Source organism: Lichenostomus cassidix, chromosome 12, assembly GCF_008360975.1.
Source record: "Lichenostomus cassidix isolate B80296 chromosome 12, HeHo_3.0, whole genome shotgun sequence".
Classification (NCBI taxonomy): domain Eukaryota; kingdom Metazoa; phylum Chordata; class Aves; order Passeriformes; family Meliphagidae; genus Lichenostomus; species Lichenostomus cassidix.
This window is the reverse complement of record NC_139493.1, coordinates 8,351,641-8,375,731: the sequence shown is the minus strand read 5'-3', so window position 1 is coordinate 8,375,731 and position 24,091 is coordinate 8,351,641. Positions and strand designations below refer to the sequence as shown.

At 50.2% G+C, this 24,091-nt stretch overlaps 2 protein-coding genes and 1 long non-coding RNA gene across 6 annotated transcripts in view; 1 reads left to right on the top strand and 2 right to left on the bottom strand.

Annotated features, from left to right (window-relative positions):
• FAM107A (family with sequence similarity 107 member A) overlaps positions 1 to 4,585 on the bottom strand; it is a 28,668-nt gene extending 24,083 nt beyond the window's left edge. Inside the window, exon 1 of the mRNA XM_085072431.1 lies at positions 4,285 to 4,585. Within this exon, the coding sequence (XP_084928557.1) occupies positions 4,285 to 4,308 (24 nt within the window). The 5' untranslated portion in view covers positions 4,309 to 4,585. The remainder of the gene's footprint in view (positions 1 to 4,284) is intronic.
• LOC146431603 (uncharacterized) overlaps positions 1 to 23,492 on the top strand; it is a 44,228-nt gene extending 20,736 nt beyond the window's left edge. The window contains exons 2-3 of the long non-coding RNA XR_014854706.1: positions 14,025 to 14,107; positions 23,162 to 23,492. This is a non-coding gene — a long non-coding RNA (uncharacterized LOC146431603). The remainder of the gene's footprint in view (positions 1 to 14,024; positions 14,108 to 23,161) is intronic.
• Positions 7,135 to 15,612, bottom strand: FAM3D (FAM3 metabolism regulating signaling molecule D). 4 transcript variants are annotated; one of them, XM_085072429.1, is made up of 11 exons: positions 15,484 to 15,612; positions 12,420 to 12,476; positions 11,626 to 11,689; positions 10,775 to 10,882; positions 10,440 to 10,460; positions 9,831 to 9,954; positions 9,526 to 9,584; positions 9,102 to 9,152; positions 8,026 to 8,110; positions 7,757 to 7,883; positions 7,135 to 7,557 (listed from the first exon to the last, which is right to left on the bottom strand). In XM_085072429.1, the coding sequence occupies exons 3-11, from the start codon at positions 11,636 to 11,638 to the stop codon at positions 7,468 to 7,470; spliced, it is 678 nt and encodes a 225-aa protein (XP_084928555.1). In that variant the 5' UTR covers positions 11,639 to 11,689; positions 12,420 to 12,476; positions 15,484 to 15,612; the 3' UTR covers positions 7,135 to 7,467. The 4 variants fall into 4 exon arrangements, with proteins under 4 accessions (XP_084928555.1, XP_084928554.1, XP_084928556.1 ...); XM_085072428.1 differs by lacking the exon at positions 12,420 to 12,476 and having other exon boundaries at positions 15,484 to 15,599; XM_085072430.1 differs by lacking the exons at positions 10,440 to 10,460; positions 12,420 to 12,476 and having other exon boundaries at positions 15,484 to 15,599.
• Positions 23,493 to 24,091: the final 599 nt, after the last annotated feature.

The following is a 24,091-nucleotide window of genomic DNA, read 5'->3' as shown; positions in this document are numbered from 1 at the left end:
GAGTGAAGCAGCGAAGCCTTTAATTACGTTAATCCATTTTTATTTGAGGACTGCTGAGCCATCCCAGAGGCAGCAGCTGCATCATTTCCCATGCATTGTTGTTCTTGGTCTCCCCATGAGCACATTGTGCACCTCCCTTCAGTCTGAGCCATGACTCCCTTGCGACCCCAGTGCTGCAGACAGCATTGGCCAGTTCTGGATAACCTCTGCCCTTGCTCTGGAGGGGCTGGCAGCACACTCCTCTGAGTCCTGCCTGGCACCCTCACCCATGGATCAAACCCTTGTGCCACAGCTTGTCATGGCAGAGTTTCAACCTAGGCTAGCTGTGTCCAAGTTGGTTCCCTGTCTCACTGAGCCCATTTGAACTCACTCAGGTCTAAAACATCAGCCTGTCTGAAGGCAGGGAGTGAGTTATGTTAGGTGTTGGGGCTGGTTTACTGGTGCTGTCTGGGTACTTGGGATGGAGAAATAAGAAATAAAGCGGTGTTCTCATTCTAGAAGCTAGAGCAGCCCCCCTGTAATGAGTTTGGCTTCTGAGGACTGGAATGCTACAACACTTCATTCCCTTTAAAAGCTACAAAAGCCCAGAGCAGTGTCTACTTAGAATCCCTGTGTGTTATCACCTGTGGGCCTTTAAAGGGTTGAAAAAGAGGAAAGGCAGGATAATGTCACCTTAGAGGGCTTCTGTGGAGGTTTTAGGACTAGCTCTGGCCCAGCTCTCCCACTCTGGACTGTGCTATGTCAGACAGATGAGAGGACTTAGAGATAGTTGCAGTCTTGTGATTCAGAGTTGTTATTTTCTGTGTGTGTGTTATTTTTGCCCAGAAAAGGGCTTTTTATCAATAATGTCCCCACTCTTGAGGCACTTTGTGACTTTTACTGGTGTGCCTCTGCAGCTCTCATCCCTGCTCCTCTAAGCAAGGCTTGTGGCAGGCAGCACATGCAAACCCTTCTTCCCAAGCAGTGCAATGCTCCAGGACACTGAAATGTTGTGGTTCCTGGTTGCCATCTAGTTTTTGGATTTGCTCCTGGGGCCAGTGTCACCAAACAGCTGTTGGCATTCTGTGACTGTTGGTGGGACTTGTTCTGCTTGGGGGCTTTGGCACCTGCAGCCCCTCTTGCTGAGAATAGAGCAGCCCTGGAGCCCTGGCTGGTGAGGGGGAATGGCTGGGGCTATAGTGTCTGAACAGGCAGGGTCCCTGGGAGGGATCTTGTGCTGCTCAGGCACACAGAAGTTTTCAAAGAGCTGGCAGGGACACTGGCTACTGACTGTCTGAAATATTTGTCAGGGAGAGCCAGGAAAACCCCAATGTGCCTGCTGCCCTGTGGAGCCTGATGGGGCAGAGGTGTCCCAGCTCACTGCCTTGGAGTAATGTTCCCTCCCACATGAGAGGGGCTGCTGGACCATGGAGCTTCTCTGGGATGTCACAAGGTGCTGTTTTTTTCTGTCGCACAGGCTAAAACACCTCTCTGGCCAGACTGTGGGGATCCCTCAGTAGCGGGGCAAATCACACTTGTGGGGGAATCCAGCAGCTCCCAGAAATGTCTGCCCCATCCTGCTCAGATGGAGGAGTTTTAAAGGATGTTCTCAAAGCCCTGTTTTCAGCATGGGGAGCCAGGTACTGTGGTTTGCCTGAACAAGCAGAACCTCTCTCCCTGGCACTGGCGTGCTGCCTCTTGTTGTTCTAAACCAGCCACAGAGCAAAGCTCCCTGCTCAGCAGCAGGGCTAATCCAGGCTCATCTGACATTAGTGTAAACTGACACTCTTGGGAATTTGGGGACAGAGAACTTTCCCTGGGGAAACAGCCACTATGCAAACTCTGCTTTGAGAAATGGTGGAGAAAAGCAATGGAGAGGTGCAGGTGCCTTGGAACAGCCTCCTCCACTGCCAGGGGGTCTGGAGCATCTGCCCTGGCACCCTGGGAATCTGTTGCTGGCAAGGCTGCGCTTGCAGAGTATTTGAAGGGTCTTTGCTGAGGTTAGAGGGATGGCAGCCACACCAGCTGGGCTGAAGCCCTGCAGAGCAGAGGCATCGGCAGGGAATCATCACCAGCTCATCAGGGAATCAGCACCAGCTTGGCAGCATCCATGAACCAGCCCCCCACTAAAGTCCTTGCCTTCCCTTCTAGAGAAAGGTACCCCAGCAAGGGTCTGTGTCTTGCTGGAGCCCTGCTGTTGGCTTGGGCCCATGGAACACTGCTGATACCAGAACAGGTTTTTTGGGACTAGATGCAGCCTTTAAAAGTACAAATGTCCTTGGAGCCATGCTGGCAGCCTTTCCGGTCCCTTTTGTTGTGGAGCTGGGGATTGCCTAGCACTCTACAATCCACTACTGTAATCCCCTTGGAGTGCTGTTCTGCTCTAAGCTTTAAAGGGGTGCAGCTGAGACTGCTAATGCAGGCAGTGCTGCTGAGGGGTGCTGAGCCTGCTCCGTGCTCCCTGCGGGTTCTCTCTGGGCTGCTGCTGATGGATGGGTTCAGGCCTGGCAGGTTCCTGTGCCCTGAGCTCTGCTGGTTCTGCAAGGGCTGGGGGAAGGGGAGCTTTCCTGCCTGTCACCTGAACTCATCCTGCTCCTCAGGAGGGCTGATTTCTGCTGTTCATGCCCACCCTGGAAAGGCAGCAGAAAGAGCTGTCTTGTTTTCATCTCCCATCAGCATCAGCCTAAGGGTAAAGCACTGACCCAGGAGCTGATAGTCAGACATCCCTGCTTGGTGCCAACTGGGCAGTGGCACAGGCTTTTGTCAACCCAGGCAACATTTGGGAGGCTGAAATGGGAATGACATCTCTGACCTTTTGGTACCCATGAAAGTAAAACTGTCTCAGCTTTTAGGAGCTGCCAGGAAGCTGGAGAGCCCGAGCTCCCGGTGTGTTTCAAAGCCAGGCCATTCAGTGCTGGGCTGCGGTGGGATCGTGGTGTTTCAGAGAGAGGGAACAGTGGGGAAAGCTGTCCAAAAGCAGTCTGGTCTGGTGGTCAGGAGGCTGCCATGGGCTGCTTTGTATGCAGCAGGGCTTAACCGGGTGGCGCTGAGCCAAGCCTGACCTAACCAGCTTATTTCCCTGCTTCCAGTAATGCCGCTACAAATGCGCCGGGGCCTGAAGGTCATGGCCACGTGAGCAGGGGCCTGGGGATTAGCTGTGGGCAGAGCATGGCTCCTCCTGGGTGTGTTGTAGCCCTGAGCCACGGAAACAACCATGGCTCCTGTGTGTGCTGGAGCCAGTGTGGCATTGGTACCTGGGATGGGTGTTGGGGCAGCATGGGGCTGGCTGGGAGCAGCACCTCCTGTATCTGGCACTTCTCAGAAGTGCAGAAAAATAGATAAGTGTTTGCTAGTCCCACTTCAGATCTGATTTGCCTTCTGGGTGTTGGTCACACTGGCCAGTGGGTTGCTTTTATGCATGTTTGCCCTGTAAGAGTGTCTAGCTCTGGTTGTGGAAGAAAGTCCAGCATGTTTGCAAAATTCTGAAGGCACTTGATTTGGAGGTGCCCATACCTCTGAAGGCCACAATCATGCTCAGCTGAGCATGAAGGGTCCCTCCTGTGCCAAAGGGTCACTGCTGTCCCCATTCCAGTAAAAGTTACTGCCCTAGTGCGGTGCACAAGTATGTTTCTCTTAGAGCTGGGAGATGAGCTCTGGAAGCCTGATTCCAGATCAGGGCATTGCAACTGAGCAGTGATGATGCATCTCTAAGCACTGATGTCATCAGCCATGGAAGCAAAATGACATCCAGCAGCATCCTCAGCACAACCATCTCTAGCTGCCTCTGCAGAGCTGTGACTCCATAAAGCTGTTTCCATTTGGAGCTGTTTGCTCTCCCCAGGGGATTTGGAAGAGGGGGATACATGTTGGTGCTGTGGGACCTGGCCCAGCTCCTCCCTGTCCTGAGCTGGAGCTGGCACCAATTCCCAGGCCAAGAAATACTCAGAGTTTGCTCTGCACTGCATCTACAGGAGACATTCCAGAGGCTGCTGGACGCATTTGAAACAAACCTGACATTTCTCCCGAGAAAGGCAAACTTCGTCTGTCCTAATTCAATGCTCTGATCCCTTCCTTGCTGTCCTGAAAGCCCCGGCAGGCCCTGAAGCTGAGCCCATTAGATGGAATTACTTAATCCGGCCCTGATGAGTGGCACCCACACCCAGAGCAGGTCCCTTCCCTCTAATCCCTCACTGCCATCAGCCGCCTTAGCACGCGTGGGGCCAAACAAGCACCACGTGAGCAGATGGTGCCTTCTCCATCCCATCCCACCCCACCACCACAGCCTGAGCAAAACCACCCCGTTACCTTTTTCCCATGAGACGCCCCCATGGTCGGATGTGTTGGCTGTGCTCCACTCTCCGGGCTGTGGGACCGGCCGGCTGTCTGTGGTCACAGCCCCGTTACTCCAGAGGGGACAGGCGGCCGTGCTGCTCCCAGCCCCTCGGCGGCTGCTGCGGGGAGACGTGGGTGAAATCCAGCCCGTCTGTGGCGGGGTCGGGTGGGAAAGCTTGCTTTTCCTCCCTTCTTCCAGCACGTGGAGAACTCATTTTCTTCATGCACCTAACGGCTGGCTCGCACCCAGGCTCTGCCCGGGCACAAAGGCAGCTTTCATGCTGTGGATGCCCGGTTTCTAAGCCGGGATCCGTATTTTGAGAGGCTGTGGAAGATTACAGTAATTGCACTTGACAGGGCAAGATGTCACAGGATGCAGATTCGCCCAGCTGCGGCCCGGCACCGCAGGTCCTTGCCTGTGGCATCTTTCCTAGATACTCCTTTGGTTCTCTGCTGAAATGAACCCCCAAAAAAAAAGGACGATTATCCCTCTGCTGCCCGTCTGCATCCTGGCTCTTGGCTCCTGTTGCAGCACTGGATTTTGCAAACTTTGCTCCTGCAAACAGCCCAGGCTGCCTGTTTGCTGCTGCAGCATTGGTGCTCACTGTGACCCCAGGTGAGCCCAGGTTACCTGAAGCTGCATCCTGGGAGTCTGGACAGGTCAGGCTTGCGTTTGGTGAAGACTCTGGGGGATGCAGCACAGTGAAAATCAGCCAGGTAGGTGCCTGTCCCTGCAGTAACACAGTTTTCAAAATGCCAAGGCACTGGAAAACCTCATTTGGAGATTGCTGTCCCTGCACGCGCTGTCCTTTTCAGATCCTTTTAAGAAATTAGCAAGTTCAATTTGACTCATGAATCCATATTTATACCCTTCCTCCCAGTGTCTGGATATTTAAAAAACTCTGATTTATTTATCAGGACACAGTGACTTTGGTAGAAATGACTCTTCAAAACACTGGCTGCTACTGAAAGTCCCTGCACAGGAGTTGCACTTTTAGCTCTCCCTATTTCTTGAAAACAGTGATGTACCTTAGTAACTGCTCTGTGACAGATTCAGAGCTAGTTTTAACTGCATGCTGAAACATAAATTTCCTGTATTTGGCTTTAAACCAGATTTCTAGTGTGCATTGCGAAGGGGCAGGAAGAGTTTCTTGTGGCTGAAAGGGGCTGGTTGTTTTCGGGGCTGTAGTTGATGCTGTGCTCTGGTTTACCCCATGGAGCCACTTTTACAGCTCTTGGGCTGTTTTCAGTTTGTTTATGAGTGAATCTAGATCCTTTGAGGGGGCTTAAAATAGTTGGCATATTTATGCTGGCAGCTCGGCAGGGCTGTGTGATGTGAGGGCTGTTGTGTCTGCTCGTTGTGTTATTTCTCACTGCTGCCACGGTAGGGATGATTCAGCGCTTGGGATTAACCACTGTTGTTGCAGGAGATTTAGGGATCGATTTATGGCAGAGGTTTCCCTCAGTGCCATCAGGTGTGTGCTAAGAACGTGGGAGGATAAGCTGGGATAAAATACTACACCTCTTCAGGGATTCCTCTGTGATGGCTGTTTTGAGGTTTTATTTCAGCTTTCTCTTTGGAAGGTCTTACAGGTGTTACACAATTTATGTAGGGATTCTTCCTTGTTTAGGGAAAACCAATTGATTGGTGGTGTTGCGTTTTGGATCCAGGGATTTATCCTTCAAGTGGCCAGCACAGAACAGGCTGTGTCCTTTCCTGGCCTTACCCTGCCAATGCTCCTCACTTCGACTCCCCTGGGGTGACCTGAGGGCTCGGATAACCCTGTGAACTGCCTGTTAGGAGCCGTGCAGGGGCTGTTGGAGGCTGAGAAGGCTGTGTGGGGCTGTCTGTTATCCCACACAGCTCCAAGTGCTCCAGCAGAAACACTCCATCCTCACGTTCTGCAAAACTGCTGGTCTGCTTCAGAGAATGGGGAAAAAGCAGATACAATCATCGGAAATTAAAGTCTGTACATGATGCAAATTCATCCCTGTCCCTGATGACAGATAAGCCCGGCTGTCAGCCACACAGCTCATCTGATCCCAGCAGTTCTGGCACTCAGGGAGGGCTTGGGAACAGACGGTGCTTGGCTGATGCATCCAGACGGGAGCAGGGGGCAGATGCTCCCCAGGACCTCCTTGGGGTTGGGCAGCAGCATAGGAACCACGCTAGGAGGGCTGTGGGGCTTTCCTGCCCTGCCTGTGGGCAGGGATATTCCCTCTCCCGGTGGTGTCAGCTGGCCCCAGGCTGGGCTGCAGCTCCTGGTGTGTGGCTGAACCCAGTGGGTGCCAGCCTGGGTGCATTGCGTCCTCCAGAGCCATGCTGGCTCCAGCTCTGCTGGTAAAAGGCTCCCACCTATTGGTTGTGCTGCACAACTTCAGCTGCCCAAGAAACCTGCACTTCCATCCATCCATCCATCTATCCATCCCTCTCTGAGAGCAAAGCCAGGTTGGCACATCTGTGGCGTTGTCCTGACCTTTGATGGGGGTGTGTCACAGAGGATTTAGCTTGGATTTAACCCAGGAATGATACTTTGGTCTGCAAATATTAACCTACATTGCTGAATGCAATCCCTGTGGACTTCTGGCCTTACTGTGGCTGTAGGAGACTGTAGGGCATTGGCAAGAGCTCCAGGGGGAAACCACCCAAGTCTGAGCATCCCCAGGGATGAGTTTACCCTGTGCCATGTGGGCAAGGGGAGCATCTGTGTGCAGGGCTGTGGGATGGGTGATGGTGATGCTCCACTGGTGGCAGAGCACCTGGCATGCTCTGCCTCTGGGGGAAAGCATGGATTATACTTGAAACTGGAAGTGAGAAAGTAGTATTTTATAATTAGAAATGTTATTTAAGAAATTTACAAAACCTTCTACAAAGTTTTTAGTTTAAAGACAGTAAAATAAAATACCCCAAAGTGACCCGTAGATGAGTATGGCTTGCCTGCAACCTAGCCACATGTTTGCTCAGGCTCTGCAGGCACTTGTGCAGCTCTCCTCCAAGCCCTGCACAGTCCCTGCTGTGAAACAGCAGTTCCTGTGAGCAGCTGCTGCTGCTGGTCTCTGTGACCTAGCAGTGGAGAAGCTGGGATCCCCACAATGGAGCTGGTGTCTCTGTGTGACAGGTGGAGGCTGCCCTCCGTGGCAGGCTGGACCTTGATGCTAATCCATCTTCCTGGGGGCACAGCCCTCCATCTCTAGCAGCTCAGGCCAGCCCTCATATTTATTTGTCTCCTGATTATTTTGGATGTGCTGCAGGAAAAAAAAGAGAGAGAAAAGATGAATGAGGCGGTTGGCACAATGCAAGTTTGCAATGTGGCAAAAGTTGCTGCTCGGTTTGACATGGGGTTAATGCCCTTATCTTCTGCAGACAGGCAGGGGAGATGTAGCTCAGGAGGTGCCATGGAGAGGATGGAGCCTGCAGAGCTTGTGGCAGGGGAAGGCCATGTACCTTTTCAAAGGGGCTCTTGTTCATCAGCCCTTTTGCTCCCAAGAAGACCCAGTTGTCCCGGAAGCGCAGCTTGCCTACGTGGCTGCTGCCCAGCTCTGTGAAATATGCCCGTACTTTGTCATTCATCCTGAAAGAGGGTAAGAAAGTGTCAGTGTGGTGCCAGCTGGGTGTCCCCTCTTTTACCCTCTCTGCTGGTGGCAGCAGCATGTCCAGCTCCCCCAGCAGCATGTTTTTGGGGAGCCTGGAGTTGCTCCCGTGGGCAAACTCACTTTGTGGCAGCATCATCATAGCTGGCTGTCAGCACGAGAGTGCCATGCTTGATCTCTTGGAGGAAGGTTTGCAGCTTGGTAATGTCTGGGAGAGAAGAGCATGAGGGAGAGAAAGAGGGATTTAGCAGGTACTTCTGTGTGGTAGCTGGGGGAGCCTCCTCTGGGAAATGACTGACTGTGCTGTGCTAGCCAGGATTTGGGGCTGTGGGCATGGGGATGGGTGTGCTCCCAAATGATGCATTTCCCATCCTGTGTTCCCACCTGGCCTCTCCTGCAGTGCCCAGGACTGATGTCCTCGTGTTGGTACACCTGCAGGGGGGAATTGCTCCGAAACTTTGCTTGCTAACTGTGACATACAGTTGTGTGAATTTACTTCCCAACATAAGAAATTAACCTGCTTGGCCGCAGAGCTGCCTTCCCTGCCATCATACCTCCGGCTGTATTGGGGGAATTATTCCTCATCCCGCATCTGTGGCATGCTTGAATCCAATGCCCCATCTAGTGGCACATGAGCTGACTGCTGCCTTTTTCCCACAGAGCATCTCTCTCATGAACTCGGCTGGAAACCTCATTATGTTGGTGATTCTCCCAAAAACTCCAGAGTTTCCAAGAATAGGTTGAAAAACCAAGGACCATAAAGGGTGATTCAGGGGGCCACGTCTTCCTGAGCTCCTTCATTTATCCTGCTGTATAAGTCAGGGAAATGAGCTACTGCTCAGCCACCAGCAGCATTCAAAAACTGAATTACAGGTTGCAAAGTATAAGGATTAGTGTAACTACCTGATCTCAGAAAGTACCTTTCTCAAGTCTTAGGTGCCTTGGTTTATTCGGGTTAGTGAAATTATGTTTTTCAGGATACTATACTCATGTAAAAGGAGTGAGAAGCCCTTCTTGGATGTGGAAGCATTGTGAGGACTTCAGGCTTGGTGGCCTCAGGGAAAGCTGGGCTTTTGCCATCCAGGGTGGCAATTGTAGTCAAAGTCCACTATACTTTAAATACACAACAGAGAAGCAACTGAAGCAGCCAGCAGTGCTGGTGTGAGCACTGGCTGGAAGGACCAAGGAGCACAACTTACCTCCAGAGTACATATCGAATGCATCAGTTTTGAGCAGCTGCCCAGTTGTTCCTGAAAAGTTAAAATTGAAAACAGAGCACAGTGAGTTTGCACTAGGGTGGCTCTAGGCTTGGCCTGGCCATGAGCCAGGGGTTCCTTTCAGAATGCTTTGCTCTTCCCTTGGGGTGTTTTATCTGCTGTGATGTTGACTGTGTTGCTTGGAGGAGTTGGTGGAGCTGGTTGTGCATGACTCAAGTGGGTTTGCTCCCTTCTCACTGGCAGTGCTTGCAGCCATAACTGTGGCTGTGGTCCCCATGCAACACAGATGCATGTGCTTTTGGCTCAGCCACAGTGCCTGGGAGTGGTTTCCAGAAGCCTGTGCTCTCCTGGGGAAGGAAGGAGCCCTGGCTGTGGGGAGAAGGGGCTCAGGGCCTGCCCGACTCACCATTCACCAGTGCAATGTTCAGGCCTCTGCCAATGTTGTTTTTCACACTGCTCATGAGGCTGGAAAGGAAACCAGAGAGCACCAGTGAGTGCAGGGATGCCCTGGAGATGCTGATGCCAGTGATGGTGGGGCAAAGTGGCTCCAGACAGCAAAACAGCCAAAAGTGATAGCAAGGAAATCTATTTAAAGTTTTCTTAACCACAAATACGCTGTGATGGCCATTGATGTGCTCTGCAGAGGCCAAACTTGCCCTTTGGAAGGTCAGGCCAGCCACAAGTGCCCTGTCCCTGCCAAGTGGTGCTTACACCAAGTCTTCGAAGCAGATCGAGGGTCCCACCACGTTTGCAGCACCACTGATGATCTTGAAGGCAAAATAATTCTGGGGGCAGCTCTTCTGGTTCCCACACTTGTGCCGGGGCAGCCTCTCACCTGCGAGGGAGAAGTGGAGCTGCAAGCCATGGCTTTGGCCCCTTGAGGGGACACTGGCCATGTCCCTGAGGGGCTGAGCAGGGCTGGCACCAGGGTACAGTGGCCTACAAAGGCGGAAACACCCAGACCAGCTTTGTGCATGAAGGAGGTTTGTCCTGAGTCTGGGACCAGCTTCTTGTTTGAGGTTTGCAGTGCCAAGGCCAGGTGCTGCTCCAGGTGTGACACAGGGGTGTGTGCTAGGAGCTTTTGGAGCTGGTGTCCAAGGCACTCTCCCTGGGGCTTTTCTGCCTAGAGTTTCCCCATTCTTGGCCAAGGCAGGGACCCACCAAAGACTCCATTGTTGTGTGCAACAGCGAAACATCCCATGTTTGGGACAGTGGGATTTTTGCCTTAGGGAAGGAGCTCTTGAAGGCAGCTGTCACGCTTCTACCATCCCCCTGAACCCTGGAGTGGAGCTGTGTGATGAAGTTGAGAGTGATACTCACTCCTGGGCTTGTTCGTGGCACCTGTGGGTATTAAGCAGGAGGATTAGACACCCTGGAGAGCTGCTGGCTCTTCCCCAAGCCAGAAACAGCTGTTCAGGCACCAGCTCTCCAAAACTGCTTCCCGTGGCTGCAGTCACCCCTGGAGCCACCCTCCCCGGTGCAGCTTCCCACCACACTGTCCCTCCCTGCCCTGGTGGTCAAATCTGCTGGCTAAAGCATTGGCCAGACTACAATTACAGTGGTCAGGGCACCTATACCCAGCTCTGGGGGCTGGCTTGCAATGGAACCTCTCATACCCTCCCTCCAAATCCCTCTGGAGCCTGTTGGTGCCTCACCGAGCCAGCTCCGCAGGCTGATGGCTTTCCAGCTGTGGTGGAAGTATGTCTGCATGACAAACCAGGTGCCCAGCAGGGTGATGAGCAGCAGCACAAACCGGATCACACCTGCAGGGCGCGGGAGAGGAGCTGGGTGAGAGCAGCAGCTGTGGCATGGGACAGGCAGCAGAGCATCCCTCTGGTTTCTTGGGATTTGGTCTGTGTGTCCCAAGGTTACCAGGCATAGGGTGACAGCTTAGGCTGTCCCAAGGCATAGTGCCTGCATGGTGTGGGAAGGCAGCTACCACACCCTCCAAATGGATTCTGATCTCTTAATTAATGTCTCTAGAGTATGTGGTGATGCTCAGATGGGCATTATGGCTCTACTGGGAGGCACTATTCATATTTCTCTCTATGTTAAAGTAAATCTGATAATTACTCAGAAAGCTATGTAAATCCAAATACTTCTTATGTTTCCAGTGCTGGGAAGGCTGTTATCCCCCAATTAGTCACTAGCTACAGCCAAGCAGCTGCTGATACAACTGTGATTGGCATTTGGCTTTAAAGCAGCGCTCATCAGAGCAAAACGTTCCCGTCCTGCATGGAAAGAGAGTAGAAAAATGTACTTTTATTGCAGCTGAATGGCCCTTATGGAACCAGGAATGTCTCAATAGCCATCTCTTCCCAGTCACAGAAGATTTCACTGGGAAAAATACAATGGGCTGAAATCTACACAAATCTTGCAAAAACCCATGTCCCTGGCAGGGGAAGGGCAGGGTGGCTGGGCTTGGAAAGCGTCATGTAAATGAGAAGGAGGCATAAAGAATTGTAGAAAAATAGACAAAGAAAAGTGAATATGGGTCTCTCCTTACCTGTTACCCGCATGGTGGAGGGCAGAGAGAGCACAGCCAGGGGGGCTGACAGTCACAGGTCACCCTGAGGAAAGAAGGCAATGCCTTAAAGAGTGCCTGTAACCCACCAAAGCCAGGCAGATTCTAGAGGAGAAGATAATTGCTAAGTTTAGTAATATTTGCAATAGCAAGGACGTCATCAAAGATGTACAAATTCCTATCAGGCACATGTGCTTGGTTCCACCCTGATTAAGTAGTGGAGCAGGCTGCACTGACCGAGCTCGCTTCCTTCTGGAGCCTCAGAACCCTTCCTTGCATCTGCTGCCCTGTGTGCTCCTGTTTCATGTCTTGTTCTCGGGAATGGACCAGGCTTTTCTATTCTGATGATAGCAATGAGGTGGACACTTTCAACCCCAGCTTTGATGCATTTCGTTCTGTGATGATGCAAAATAGATTTTAAGTATTATGGGCTACAAAAACAAGCTGTAATCTGGCCTTGCTCAATCAGGGGAATCTCTGGGAACAAACTTCCTTAAAGTCCAAAGGAGAAGAGAGGGGCAGCACCACTATGCTGAGCAGAGCAGCCAACTTTGTGGACACCTGACTTAAACCCAGAAATATTTCCACTTGGCGTAATCCTGGAGTCTTCACCCTGTGGACAGGGTGTGGTTGTAATTTGGAGCATGAACTATTTCCTACCCAGCAGAGTCCATCTGCTGCCCTCTCTCCCACTGACACCCTGACCACTGACACCCTGACCAACGGCACTGCCACCCCAGGCACTGGGCTCCCCCAGGGACTGGGACCACTCCTACCTTTGAAATTCCAGGCTGCAGTCTGCTGAACCTCTGTCCTGAAACCACACTGGAGTCCTATGGTGAATTGTGACTTGTGAGATGCGTGCTCAGAGTTAACTAAAGCAGCCCTTTAGTAATGTTTGACAGAAAAACTGTAAAAGAGCTGTGCTGAGAGCTGCTTTTCCTGTTTCAAGGGCAAATAAGGAGCAACGAGTTATAGCTGGGCTGGGCTGAATGTTGATTTCAGGCTGCTGCGTCATGAGGAAGGAGAGAAGAACTTTTCCTCCTGCCCAGCCCTGCTCTGGTTCCCCTGCCAGGGCTCACTGTGGCCATGGAGCAGCCTTGGACCCTCAGTGCCCTGAGGAGATGCTCCCCTTGGATTCTCCTACACCCAGGGGTGGGTTGCAGCATCACTGTGTAGGGTTTTTAGGCAGCCCTGCAGCAACAATTCAGCTGCAGTTTTTGGGTCCTGGCACTGCTCCCCACTAGACCCCTTGGCTGTGCCCACACCTGCTGTGCCACTGTGGCAAGGAGGGTCTGCCAAAGATGCTCCAGCACGGAGCTACCAGCTTCCCATGGGAGACTGGCCCATCTGCATTTTACAGGAAGCCTCGGGAGGTATTTGTATCCCCACCCCGTGGTTTTGATATCAGAGTATCAGCTGAGCACACTGGCTTCCCAGCAGCATCTCCCTTCTCTCTGCAGCTATTCCTCCCAGAGGAAGGCTGGCTGTGAGCAGGGATCTGTCCCTGTGGGAGGTGGCAGGGGGTCTGTGATGCCTGAAGTCCTTCCCCACACCGCCTTGTCCTGACCTAGCCCAGCCCCCAGCACCATATCTCTGAAATGGATTTTAAAACTTGTGTCGGAGCTGGCATGAACAAGCCCATTTCACTGAGCTGGTGTAAGAGATAACAGATCAGAAAAAGGACACTTTAAATGTTTTGGAGGACAAACCTTGCCTGTAGCTGGATCTGGAGGGGCAGCACCAGCCTGTTCCCTTTTGCTGCTTTCAGCATTAAGTTTTTAAACACGGGGACCCCCTCCCACTTCTGGCTCTCCCTGCCCAGTGCTTGATCTGATCATGGGGTCAGAAAATGGGGGCAGTTCTCACAATCCCCCTCAGCAATCCACAAAGACTTCAAAATTGGTATTGGTTTGCTTTGGCAGCTTGTCTTCCCCCCAGGAGCCACGAGCAGAGCCTGGAGCTGGTGAGGATTCAGACCTGGGCTGTGGTTTGAACACAGTGAGTGGAACAAAACTACACTGGATTTGCAAAACCCTCCCTGTTTGCTCCCCAGAGCCACAGTGAACATTGGCCTCTCTGGGGCCTTTTGCCCAGTCCTTCCCTTCATCAAAGTTGTGTTTTTTCTTTGCATATATTGATTTCATCACAGAGGAAGAGAAATGGAAAAACAGGCCAATAAAAGCCAGTGTTTTAGGGAAGTAATGCATTTATTTGGGCTATTTATCTTCACCCTAATCCCAGATAAAATTTCTTGGATGAAGTCCCTGAGTGGTGAAGTTTCTGGAACCTGACTGCACTAAAAGAGGGTAGCCTTGTCCTGGGATTTCTATTATATTATTTTTTAATTGTTTGCATTGATAATTTTTTTTTCTTTCTAGGGTTGTGCCAGAATAAAATGCACCTGTGCTCTGGTATCTGTGAGAGAGCTGCTGGCAGGAGAGGGAGAAAAGAAGGAATTGTGGTAGGTGTTAAACAGAGTTATTTGTCTAATAAACCTAAAACTTGCTTGCTTAAAAAACATTCCAGGAACAAGAAAGTTCTTGGACAAACATTGCTAAAGAGGCTCATTTTGTAAAGCAAAAGCTCCACCCAAGGCTGCTCTGGCCTGAAGTGCCGCTTGGCGGAGCTGAGTTACTGCTGCTGGGAAGAGCAGACAGATCCCTGACCTCCCAGGGGGGTTTTCCAGGATGTACCAGGTGAATGTTCCTGCTCTCCCTCAGTGCTGCAGGAAAACTTTACTTCTCTTCCCCATGAACTTCTGCCTTTTTTTTTTTTTTTTTCTGCTTTTGACCCCCACATGTCCATCTCCCTCCCAACAGATCCTTGACTGAACAAAATAATTTTGGTAGCAGTGCGAGAATGCTGCTCCAAAAAAAGGGTGACTGCCAGCTGTCACCCCTGCCCACACGCACTGAGTCACCCCTCCAAAAGCCAGGGTTTTCCTGTAAAAATGAATGCAGGGGTGCAGAGCAGGCACTGGTGTGGGGTGGGTGCACATCCACCCCTGTGGTCAGGCTTTATCACCACGGGAGAATGGAGGATGCTACAGTGCCATTTTCAGTCTCAAAAGGAAAAAATCTGACTGAGCTTTGCTGAGTTGCTCAGCAGGATGGTGCTGTTTGCCAGGGGGCTTATGAATTCCTCTGCTTATGAAAATGCTTGGCCCACTGCTTCATCCACCAAATGGCTGGAGAGAGCATCTTATGGCAAAACTGGCCCTGGCACAAGCCCACAGTTTTCCAGGGTGTTGACCAGTGTTTGCTGCTTTCTACCAGAAACCACTTGGTACCTTGTGTCCTCCTACCCTTCCATCTAGTCTGGTTTCTCAAAACTCCATCTAGTCTGGTTTCTCAAAACCCCAGATAATGCCATCAGTCTTTTAAAGGAAGGAATTCCATCCCTATTGGCACTGTGTGGGCAGCAAACCTGGCCCCTACACCATCTCCTTCAGCCGTGCAAGAGGAAAGAGATGGTATCCTGACCAGCAACTTGACCTTGGACAAGCCCCACACTCTGCACAGTGAACACCCAACAAATTCATCCATAGCCATGGCCCCCACACCACAGAGCTGATTCCACCACGTTTCAGATCCCCGTTAACACAGAGAGTTCATTATTTCTGACCGCGGCACCAGCACACCTGCACCCCACAGAAAGGATGCCAGGCATGGGGCTTCCACTTCACCTCCAGCCTACAAGAAGGAAGAACAACTAAAACCTTCCCCACGCAACCCTCTAACCTGCCACAAGTCAGAAGAAAAGCACTACAGGAGTGCATTATTTAGCCGTGCTCTGTAAAACGCGTTTCCCCGGTCGGAATGGGCCAAGCCCACGTACCGCTCAGTGTCCTGGCCGGGCTGTCCCTCTCGGCGGGCTGTGCGGGAGCTCGGGCATCCCGGGAAGCTGGGGCTCCATGTGCTCGGCGGCTGCCCAGCCCTCTCTGTGACTCATGGCACCTCCCCAAGCCTTATCTCCCTGCCCGCTGCGGGCTGGGCACAGCCCACGGGGTACAGCGGCCGCAGCTCTCCCGCGGGAGCGAGAAAACATTCATTCCTGCGGCCGTGAGCTCATGCATCTCCTTTGGAGGTTTTCTTCGCTTTGGCCCTCGCCTTTTTGGCATGTCAGAAGTGAATAACCTCTCCCAGGGTGGGCACCAGCCTGTCTCTCTGCTCTTTTACCCAAGCACATTGGGCTGATGGGGGTGTTGCAATGGGAACGGGTGGGCATGAAGCCAGCACTGGTGTTCCCCAAACTGGGGTAAAACCAGAATAACCTGATCGGTCAGGATTTCCCCCCAGTGGAGCTGCACGTGTGTGGGTTGGCTCTGAGTCCTGCTTCATTGCCTCTCATTTACAGGAAGCAGGAGGTTCCTTTATCAAATAAGCATTTATTTATCCTGCAACAGTCCTGAACTCTAAAGGAGTTCTGAGTTAACCACATAGATTTAGGCTGTTTTCTTTTTAATCATTTATTGTTTTTATTATTATGGTTCTGAAGGAAGAAAACACTCCTGCAGTTAGCATTAAGAGCTCTCTGTATTTTCCAAGGTTGAACCTCATTTACCTGGCAGCTGAGAACAAAGTGTTCCCATTCCTTCTTCCCTTTTTCTTTTCCATTCTTATCACTGAGAAGAACCAAACAGCTTCTCTTGGAGCTTTTAAAGCAATTTTCATCCAAGAACCAGTGGAGAAGACGTGGGGCTGGCAGCAGCAGCGCTGCCTTTGGGACTGCAGATTGCACAGGGCTGGAGCAGAGCCCCTGCGGGACCAATGCTGCTTCCTGATAATTAGTTTAATACCTGAGGGTGATCTCTGTATGAAGCTGTGCAGTGAGCTTTTCTTTGCTTCCCCCCAGCTCTGGTCCCCAGTGCTGGGCAAGGGGTGCAGGGGATACTGAACGCTGGGGGAAATCAGAGCCTCTGAACCAAACCCTTCCAGACAGGGAGCAGAAAAGCAAACACATGCCTGGGCTCAGCATTGGGATAATTATTGCCCTTGGAAGGAAATTTTAGCTGTGGTGAGAGTCTGAGTTTAAACAGCTCAGTCTAAATCAAAAACCTTCTCCCTCTCTGGGGAAATATCCTTCCTATTAGTTTGTTTAGCTGCTGGCAATAACCGGCTCAGCTCAATAACAAAGTGCCCCAAGCCCTGGAGTGCCACAGCTCTCGTCCCTGCTGTGTCCCCCTGCTTCCTGTCCCTGCAGGATCTGGCCAACGGCATGGGGATTGTAGCACCCTGGGGGAGGTCTGTTCCATGATGAATTTTTTCTCCTGCTTCAAGGGGGCTGAGCCTGCCAAGTCCTCTATGGAGATGGAGGCATTGCTGCTGCTTGCAGAGGAATGAGCAAAAACCATCAGCAGGGCCAGGAGCCTCCAACAAGGAAATCTTGTGTGAGATGCTTCTGCTCTCTGGAACTGAACATTTCATCCAAGATGTTTCCCTGAAACTCCAGGAGAGGATGGGGAACTGTGGGTTTTCTCATGGAACGTGACAGTGAGGAGAGCCCTTATGTCCCATCTCTGCATCCTGTGGTAGCCCAGGTTTTGCCCATCCCCTGTGGCACACAGCAGAATGGGGCTTTTAAATCCTGCCTAACATTAGTGAATGTGTCAAGTGCTGGAAATGGGGCATCAGCTTGGTCTTGGCTCAGCAAATAATTAACTGGTGCAGTGCAATGGAATGGCATCAAGTCTCATTTGGAGGCTACCCCAGAGGGTTCTTCATGATATAGAAAATGAGGAATTAAGAAAAAAATAATATATGTGATATCAAAAGCTGCCAGACTGAAGAATGAATAATCTGTGGTGCAAACTCACTGCACTGCAGTGAGCACTGTGGTAGGATCAGCAGGAGTGAGCTGGTAGGTGAGGAACTGCTCTCCTCCTCCCTCCCTGTGTCAACCCTGGGTGCATGGATCCTCAGCAGGTGGTGGGGAGCACTGGGACACTGGTGCCAAGGAAGTGGCTGCAGGACTGTCCCTCCCAGGATATGAAAGTTCAGCACTGGGAGGTGGCTCCCTGCGAAGATCCCTTGTTGGGCTCTGCAGTGCCCAGCACATGGTGCTTTCCAGGAGTGTGTTCAGTGGGACAAACTCAGGACAAATTCTCTCGGGAAAGGTTTGGCCACTGATAAGTACTGTGGGTGTATGATTTCAGTTGCTTCTAGGAAACTCCTGCAGATGTTAAGTGTAGCACCTCTGAAAGGAAACAACCTGTAACTTCTGTGTTTGTCTTCTGTTAAACACTACCTGTGCTTCCCGCACGCCACGTGGGAGAGGTGAACGAGGACAAGGGTTTTCCCTGCAGTCCACACCTCCCACCTGCGCTGTCACGGGGGATTATTCACCCTCCCCTAAACCATCCTGCTCCTGTGCACACCTCTCCACTCCCACTTTTGCACAAGTCAGTAATCAGCTCTGTTTCACTGGCCAAAGAGTGAATCATTCCAGCAAACTGATGACACATCCCCAAAGGTTTCACGGGTGGCTGAGCATCCGGGTGAGATGCCGGCACGGTTACCTTGTGCCGGATGGGGAAGAATTGCGTGAGAACGAAGTTTTACAGGAAGGATGATATAACGACATGGGACAGAAAGGCAGTTCCGCCGGGGAGGCAGGTGTGTTTGGGCCGGAGGGTGGATCGTGGCTGATCCCCCGGCAGCGCGGTGTTCCGGCTATTGGCGGTGCTGTTGGCTAGCGCATCCTGCGCCCGCCGAGCCCCGCGCACAGCCCACCGCCGGCTCTGCTGCCGGGCGACAGAAATAAACAAGGCAAATCATAGCCGCTTTTACTATTAAACGAGAAATTAGCTCGTGCAGAGCTAAGCCCCTGGTCTGTGGGTCTAGCACAGCCAATCTGCTTTTATTGTTTTGCAGGACTCCTCTGCAGCCGAACAATGACAAATACCAGGAATTAGCGCAGCGTAATTACGCCGTATTAGCTGAATTCACAGTATAGACACAGATCATAAACAGCCATTGATTATTCCTAATTTCACATTTTTACCATTCTGAATTGCAGCAATTATGCCTGTCCGAGGGAATTAGCTTCTCATTCAACCCTGTAGGTTCCCAGTCACTGCCCTTCCTTCCAGAGACTCTTTTATTGCTGAAAAAAGACATTCAACACAAATTCCTCCCTACTTCTAAAAAAAAAAAAAAGAAGAAAAAAAAAATAAAGAAAAAAAAGCACAAAAAAGCAAAAAAGCCCTTCCCTTTCCTCACTCCTCAGTCCCTGAATCCCTCTGATGCTGCAGCCCAAATGTCGATCCTTTGGCTGCCAGCTGCCTCAAGATGCAGGTGGGTGCTTGGTGTGTTCTGTAACCCGTGAACCACAGCTCATTTCACCCTGGCATGTTGCAGGGGCATCAGCAGCCCTGGCTCTTGGTGCAGGTATAGCAAAGATGCCTATGGGAATAGGGCCTGGGCAGCACCAAGGCTCAGCATCCATCTCCTTTTACCAGCTGGTCAATGCAAGCAGTGCTCCTGTTTAAACATCGTCTCTGTTTTGAAAATGGTTGCAGGCCAGGACATGATTTCCAAAAGGTAATTTGCACCTCCAGTGAAATCGTGCTGGGGGGCTCTGCCTCCAGCTGGGTAACGCCTGCACCCTTCCCAGACAAGATCTGTGAGAGAGGCTGGTAGTCCTTAGCATTTTTGTGCTACAGACCGCAACCAGTGTTAAAAAAAATGGATGTAGATATAAATTATTAATATTTGCATGGGAAATTTCTAACCCTATTAGTATCATATCATTAAATTTGTTTCTTGCGCACAGGCAGTGATTTCATTACGAAGGGTAGCAGAGCGTAATGCCAGCTCTGCAGTGCTGGTTCGGTCAATTAATGGGGAGAGGGGAAAGAATCCACTGTTTATCGACAGCAGGGCCTTTGGGACTTTTCCTTTTGCTTTGCCCCTAGTATCCACTGAGGGATGGTGGATGACTGCCACCCAGCACAGGCTGCACTCACAGATGTGCTGGGGTGTTAAGCTGGAGCTCAGCCTGGAGGAAAGGAGACTCAGGGAGATCCTTACTGCTCTCTACAACTCCCTGGAAGGAGGTTGGAGCCAGGTGGGGGTTGGTTTCTTCTCCCAAATAATGAGTGACAGGATGAGAGGAAGTGGACTCAAGCTGCACCAGGTGAGTTTTAGATTGGATATTAGGAACAATTTCTTCACCAAAAGGGTTGTCAAGCGCTGGAACAGGCTGCCCAGGGAAGTGGATGTGTCACCATCCCTGGAGGGATTTGAAAGACATGGAGATGTGGCTCTTGGGTCATGGTTTAGTGGTGAACTGGGCAGTGCTGGAGGAACAGTTGGACCCGATGACCTTAGAGGTTTTTTCCAACCTAAATAACCCTATGATTATAGAGTTCTATAAAGGGATGAGGGTCCGAAAAGCTTCTGGTCCAAAGCACTTCCCACTGCTGGCATCGGACGGGGAGTTATTTATTCCAGGCAGTGGCTGTGACCATCGAGCAGCAGCAGCAGTTTTTTATTGCATCCATTCTAGGACACTGAAGAAAGATTATGCATGCTTGCACCATGCCAGCTTTTTATTAGATTGCAGGCAGGGGTTAAACTGATCCTTGTCAGCACAAATATAATGCCCAGGGTGATGGGAGCAGCATAAATTGAGGACAAGAGGTGGCCGCTTTTACCGCTGCTCTCAAGAATGCTCTGCTGTTTTACTGCATCGTTTGCTCTTTAATTGGGACATTTCCCTCTGGCCAGGGGATGTCTTTCCTTTTTGGCCAGTGAGGTGCAATAAATAAATGGGCTGAGACACAGACTGTGAGGGGAGGTGAAGTGCAGAGGGCAGATGAGTGACTGCACCAAAGCCCTTTGAATCTCCTCGGTTTGCCACAGTGGCACCTCTTCTGGTAGCTCTTTCCCAAGCTGGGGACACAGGCTGAGGCTGTCCTGTGGTGGCAGGGGTCTGCAGTAGTACAACCCACACAAGTGATTCATATATTTGCCACCTCCATTTTTTCCAGACTACTCACATCATGAGGTGACAGACCTGGGTGCTGGGTCAGTGGGGTGTTTGTTTGTGGCCAGTTCTGATATGTCTGTGTCACTGAAAAGCAAATATTCAAAGGAGCACAGGACAGTCCTGCACACAGGGCTGGCTAGACCTGCTGGTTGGTGACAGCAGGGCAGGATATGGGGGTCTGGCATATGGCCACACCAGCTTGGGGCTGCAGGGCATTTGGGGGGTAAATAATGTCCTCATTCAGCTGTCCTGTTATTATTTACCCACTGCAGTAGATTAAATTAAATAGGTGTCTTCCACACCCTCTCCCTACCCTCCTTGTGCTGGCAGTAGAGGAAATCCTGCTTTTGTGCTGCTAATGGACCTCACAGATCCAGTAAAACATTACAGTGCAGACAAAATGTCTCTTTAAAAGTGCAATAGAAATTCAAACTCTCCACTGAGAACAAAGCCAGTGGGGCTTTTTGCATCTCCTGTTTTTATTGTATTCTGTAACATTTGTAAAGTAGATCACTTTTATCGAGGGAGTCTATCTCCTCTCCCAAGCTGTAATTCCTAGACTTCTTAAAGAATATTTCTGCTCACAAAGGAAATAAAAGATAGAAATATGATGCTCTCTGACATTTGAACACACTACTGAGAATCTGAATTAAAAGGAAAAAACTCAGAAAGTATCATTTATACAGCAATCAACTTTAAAAAGTCACCATCTGCTAAGAGTTACCACCCGGTGTAGCTGTGTCTTTATTGCCAGACAGAGAATAGGAAATAACTCAGGGAACTCTGCTGCACCTGCTGGGTTTTTCCTGGCGCTGTGCACACTCCGAGCCGCGGTGGCTGGGGAGCTGCAGGGTGCCTATTGCAACTCTCCTTCTACTCCAGCTCACTACAGAATATAAATCTGAATGCAGGTGCCATTAGCAGGGACGATTTGGGGTTGTTCAAGTTATAGCTTAGTATCAGCTTTTCAAAAAGTCTAAAGGGCAAGAGAAATGACCACAGCTGGAATGAGAGACCTGGATGGGGGTTATATTTAGAAATCTGACTTTTTTCCTTGCTTGCTGCTCACCTCCTTGCTGTCCCCCACCCCAGTGACATTTTCTGGTTTCTCAAAGCCCTTTCTAGTTTTGTCTTCCTATTTCATCATAATTGATGATAACATTACCAAATTCTTTGTCCTGTGCAACCTGTCTCGTGCTCGCCTTGCAGTTTTTTGCCTCATTTTGGTCTTCCACTGCTCATAGTCTCCTAGAAAGGTTGTGAACTTTTTGATATAAAATTTTTATGTCTTTCTCCAAGACCACTCTGTGTTCAGGTGATTCTTAGCACAGTTTAATCCTCTGTGCTGCCTCTGCCCTCTGTGCTGAGTGACACTGCTCAGTGTCACTCACTCTGTCTTGGTAATTGTGATGGTTTCCCTCTGACCTCTTCATGCAAAAGACTCAACTGTGGCAACACAATTGCATGCACCACTTCAAGTCTTTGGTTTTTTTTGAAGGAACTGGGAACTGAGCTAAATTCGTTAGGCACATCAGATGAAAAAGCATGGAAAGACTTGTGCAAGTTATTTCTGCGTTGCCTGCCTTGAGTTTTGTACAACAGCACCAAGTGCTTGGAAGCTGCCATGGCTTTTCCCCACCATGTTTGCCATCACTGTGCAACATCTATCACAGTCTGCTTGGTCCAGATGCTGGGAAACAAGGCACAAGAAATGAATTAAGAAAAAAAGTGTCCTTGCAAGTTTCCCTTGTGTCTGTGCCATCACTAAGCTCCATCACTGCCAGGACTGCTGAGGGGCATCATAATTTTTTCAGCTGATGCACCAACACATACCATGGCAGGCAATTGCATTCCTTTCCCCTTTTAGGACTTTTAAGCCTCTCATCTCCATCCCTCAGGAGGCCACTGTGTCCTGTCTCCTTTCCAAGGTCTTGTCCTGTTGCTGAGCCTGAGTAAGGGATTATAGAAAGTCATGTTACTTTGTGCCTGGTGGGGAAAAATGCTTTTGTCCTCACCCTCAGTTATCCATTCCTGTGTGTGTTTGTAGCTTTGTGCTGGGATTTGGGAATGAGAGTGCCTGCAGTCCTTGTTGACTTGCTTTAAGGGTTTTAATTGCATTTAATCACAAAGGTCTAATTAAAGTTTGGCGGCTTTATTTGAGGGCAGTTAATAGATAAATTAGTTAAATTAATTGTGGTTTTTTGTATACAGAGATACCCTTGGTTTGGCAGAAGGTCAGCCAGCACATGCTCTGGTAACAAATATTTCCAGCCTGGCCTGTGAGTCTGGAGTGCCCAAACCACCAGGGCTTGATGGTCAGTGTTGCAGGATGTGGGGCTGTGAGTGTCTTCTTATGGCTTTCTATCACCATTCACCATCACTCATAAAACTTCATTTGTTGCAAAATTAAATAACTCTTTAAAAGCTGGATAGAAATCTGGTGTGAAGCACAAAAACAAACTGTACAGGGGAAATTGCCAAATGCCAAGATGGTCTGTTCAAGGTTAAGTTTTAAATCTTTAAGCTTCTTTTAGGTGGAGGATAAACCTCAGGAAGATTCAGAATGCAGTGTGACACTGCCTTGAAGGACACCAAATAACATCTCTATTTTCCCCTGTAAATTGGCTGCCTTGGGAACCCACACTACCATTTCATTGGTGACCTGCCTTGGATTTATCACCAGGAAAAATCAACATGCACTGAATTGTCTATAATCCTTCCTCAGATGGAGGGGCTTGAACGAGCTGGGATTTTGTTGCTTTGTTGAGATGAAATGTAATTACCTTATGGGCTTTGCATGGTGTGTTAAATTCTGCCAGTATTAAAGAGTGATACAAGCTATAGAACTGTGCTGGTTGCTGAAGATTTATGGAATAAAAGGTATAATTTCACACTTCACTGCATTTTATTTGAAGTTGGATGTTGACGTGCTTTTCAGTTGTTTAGATGTGTTTATTTAGCCTTTGCTCTTGGCTGAGACGAGTAGGCTGAGGGATTTGATGAGCAAGAGGCTGGAGTTGGCTTCCTCATTTTCCAAAGGAGATGCCTGAGAGAGCATGAAGCCCCATGCTGGATCCCTGACCCAGTGTCCCTTATGGTGACAATGCACCAACAGCTCAAGCATTATGGCTTTAGAGGGTGAAAAGTCTTTCTGTCTGCTATGTTTCAGTAGTTTGTGTTTTCCTTTGCTGTACACAAGATGATGTTCAGCAGTGCCACTGCTCAAAGCCAGTTTGGTCCCAGAGTGAATGGCTGATGCTACCAAAGGAAATGGTAAAATTTGCAAATGTGCAAATTCCTCCAGAGTTCTTCAAGCTAGACTGGCCAAACCTGAGGGGCATTTGGGAAACATGTCACAGAGATTCTGTCATGACTGCGTGAGTGTGTGATGCTCTTCTCACATCAATAAATAGCACTTCTAGATCACCCAAAAACTCACTGCTGGTGAGAGCCC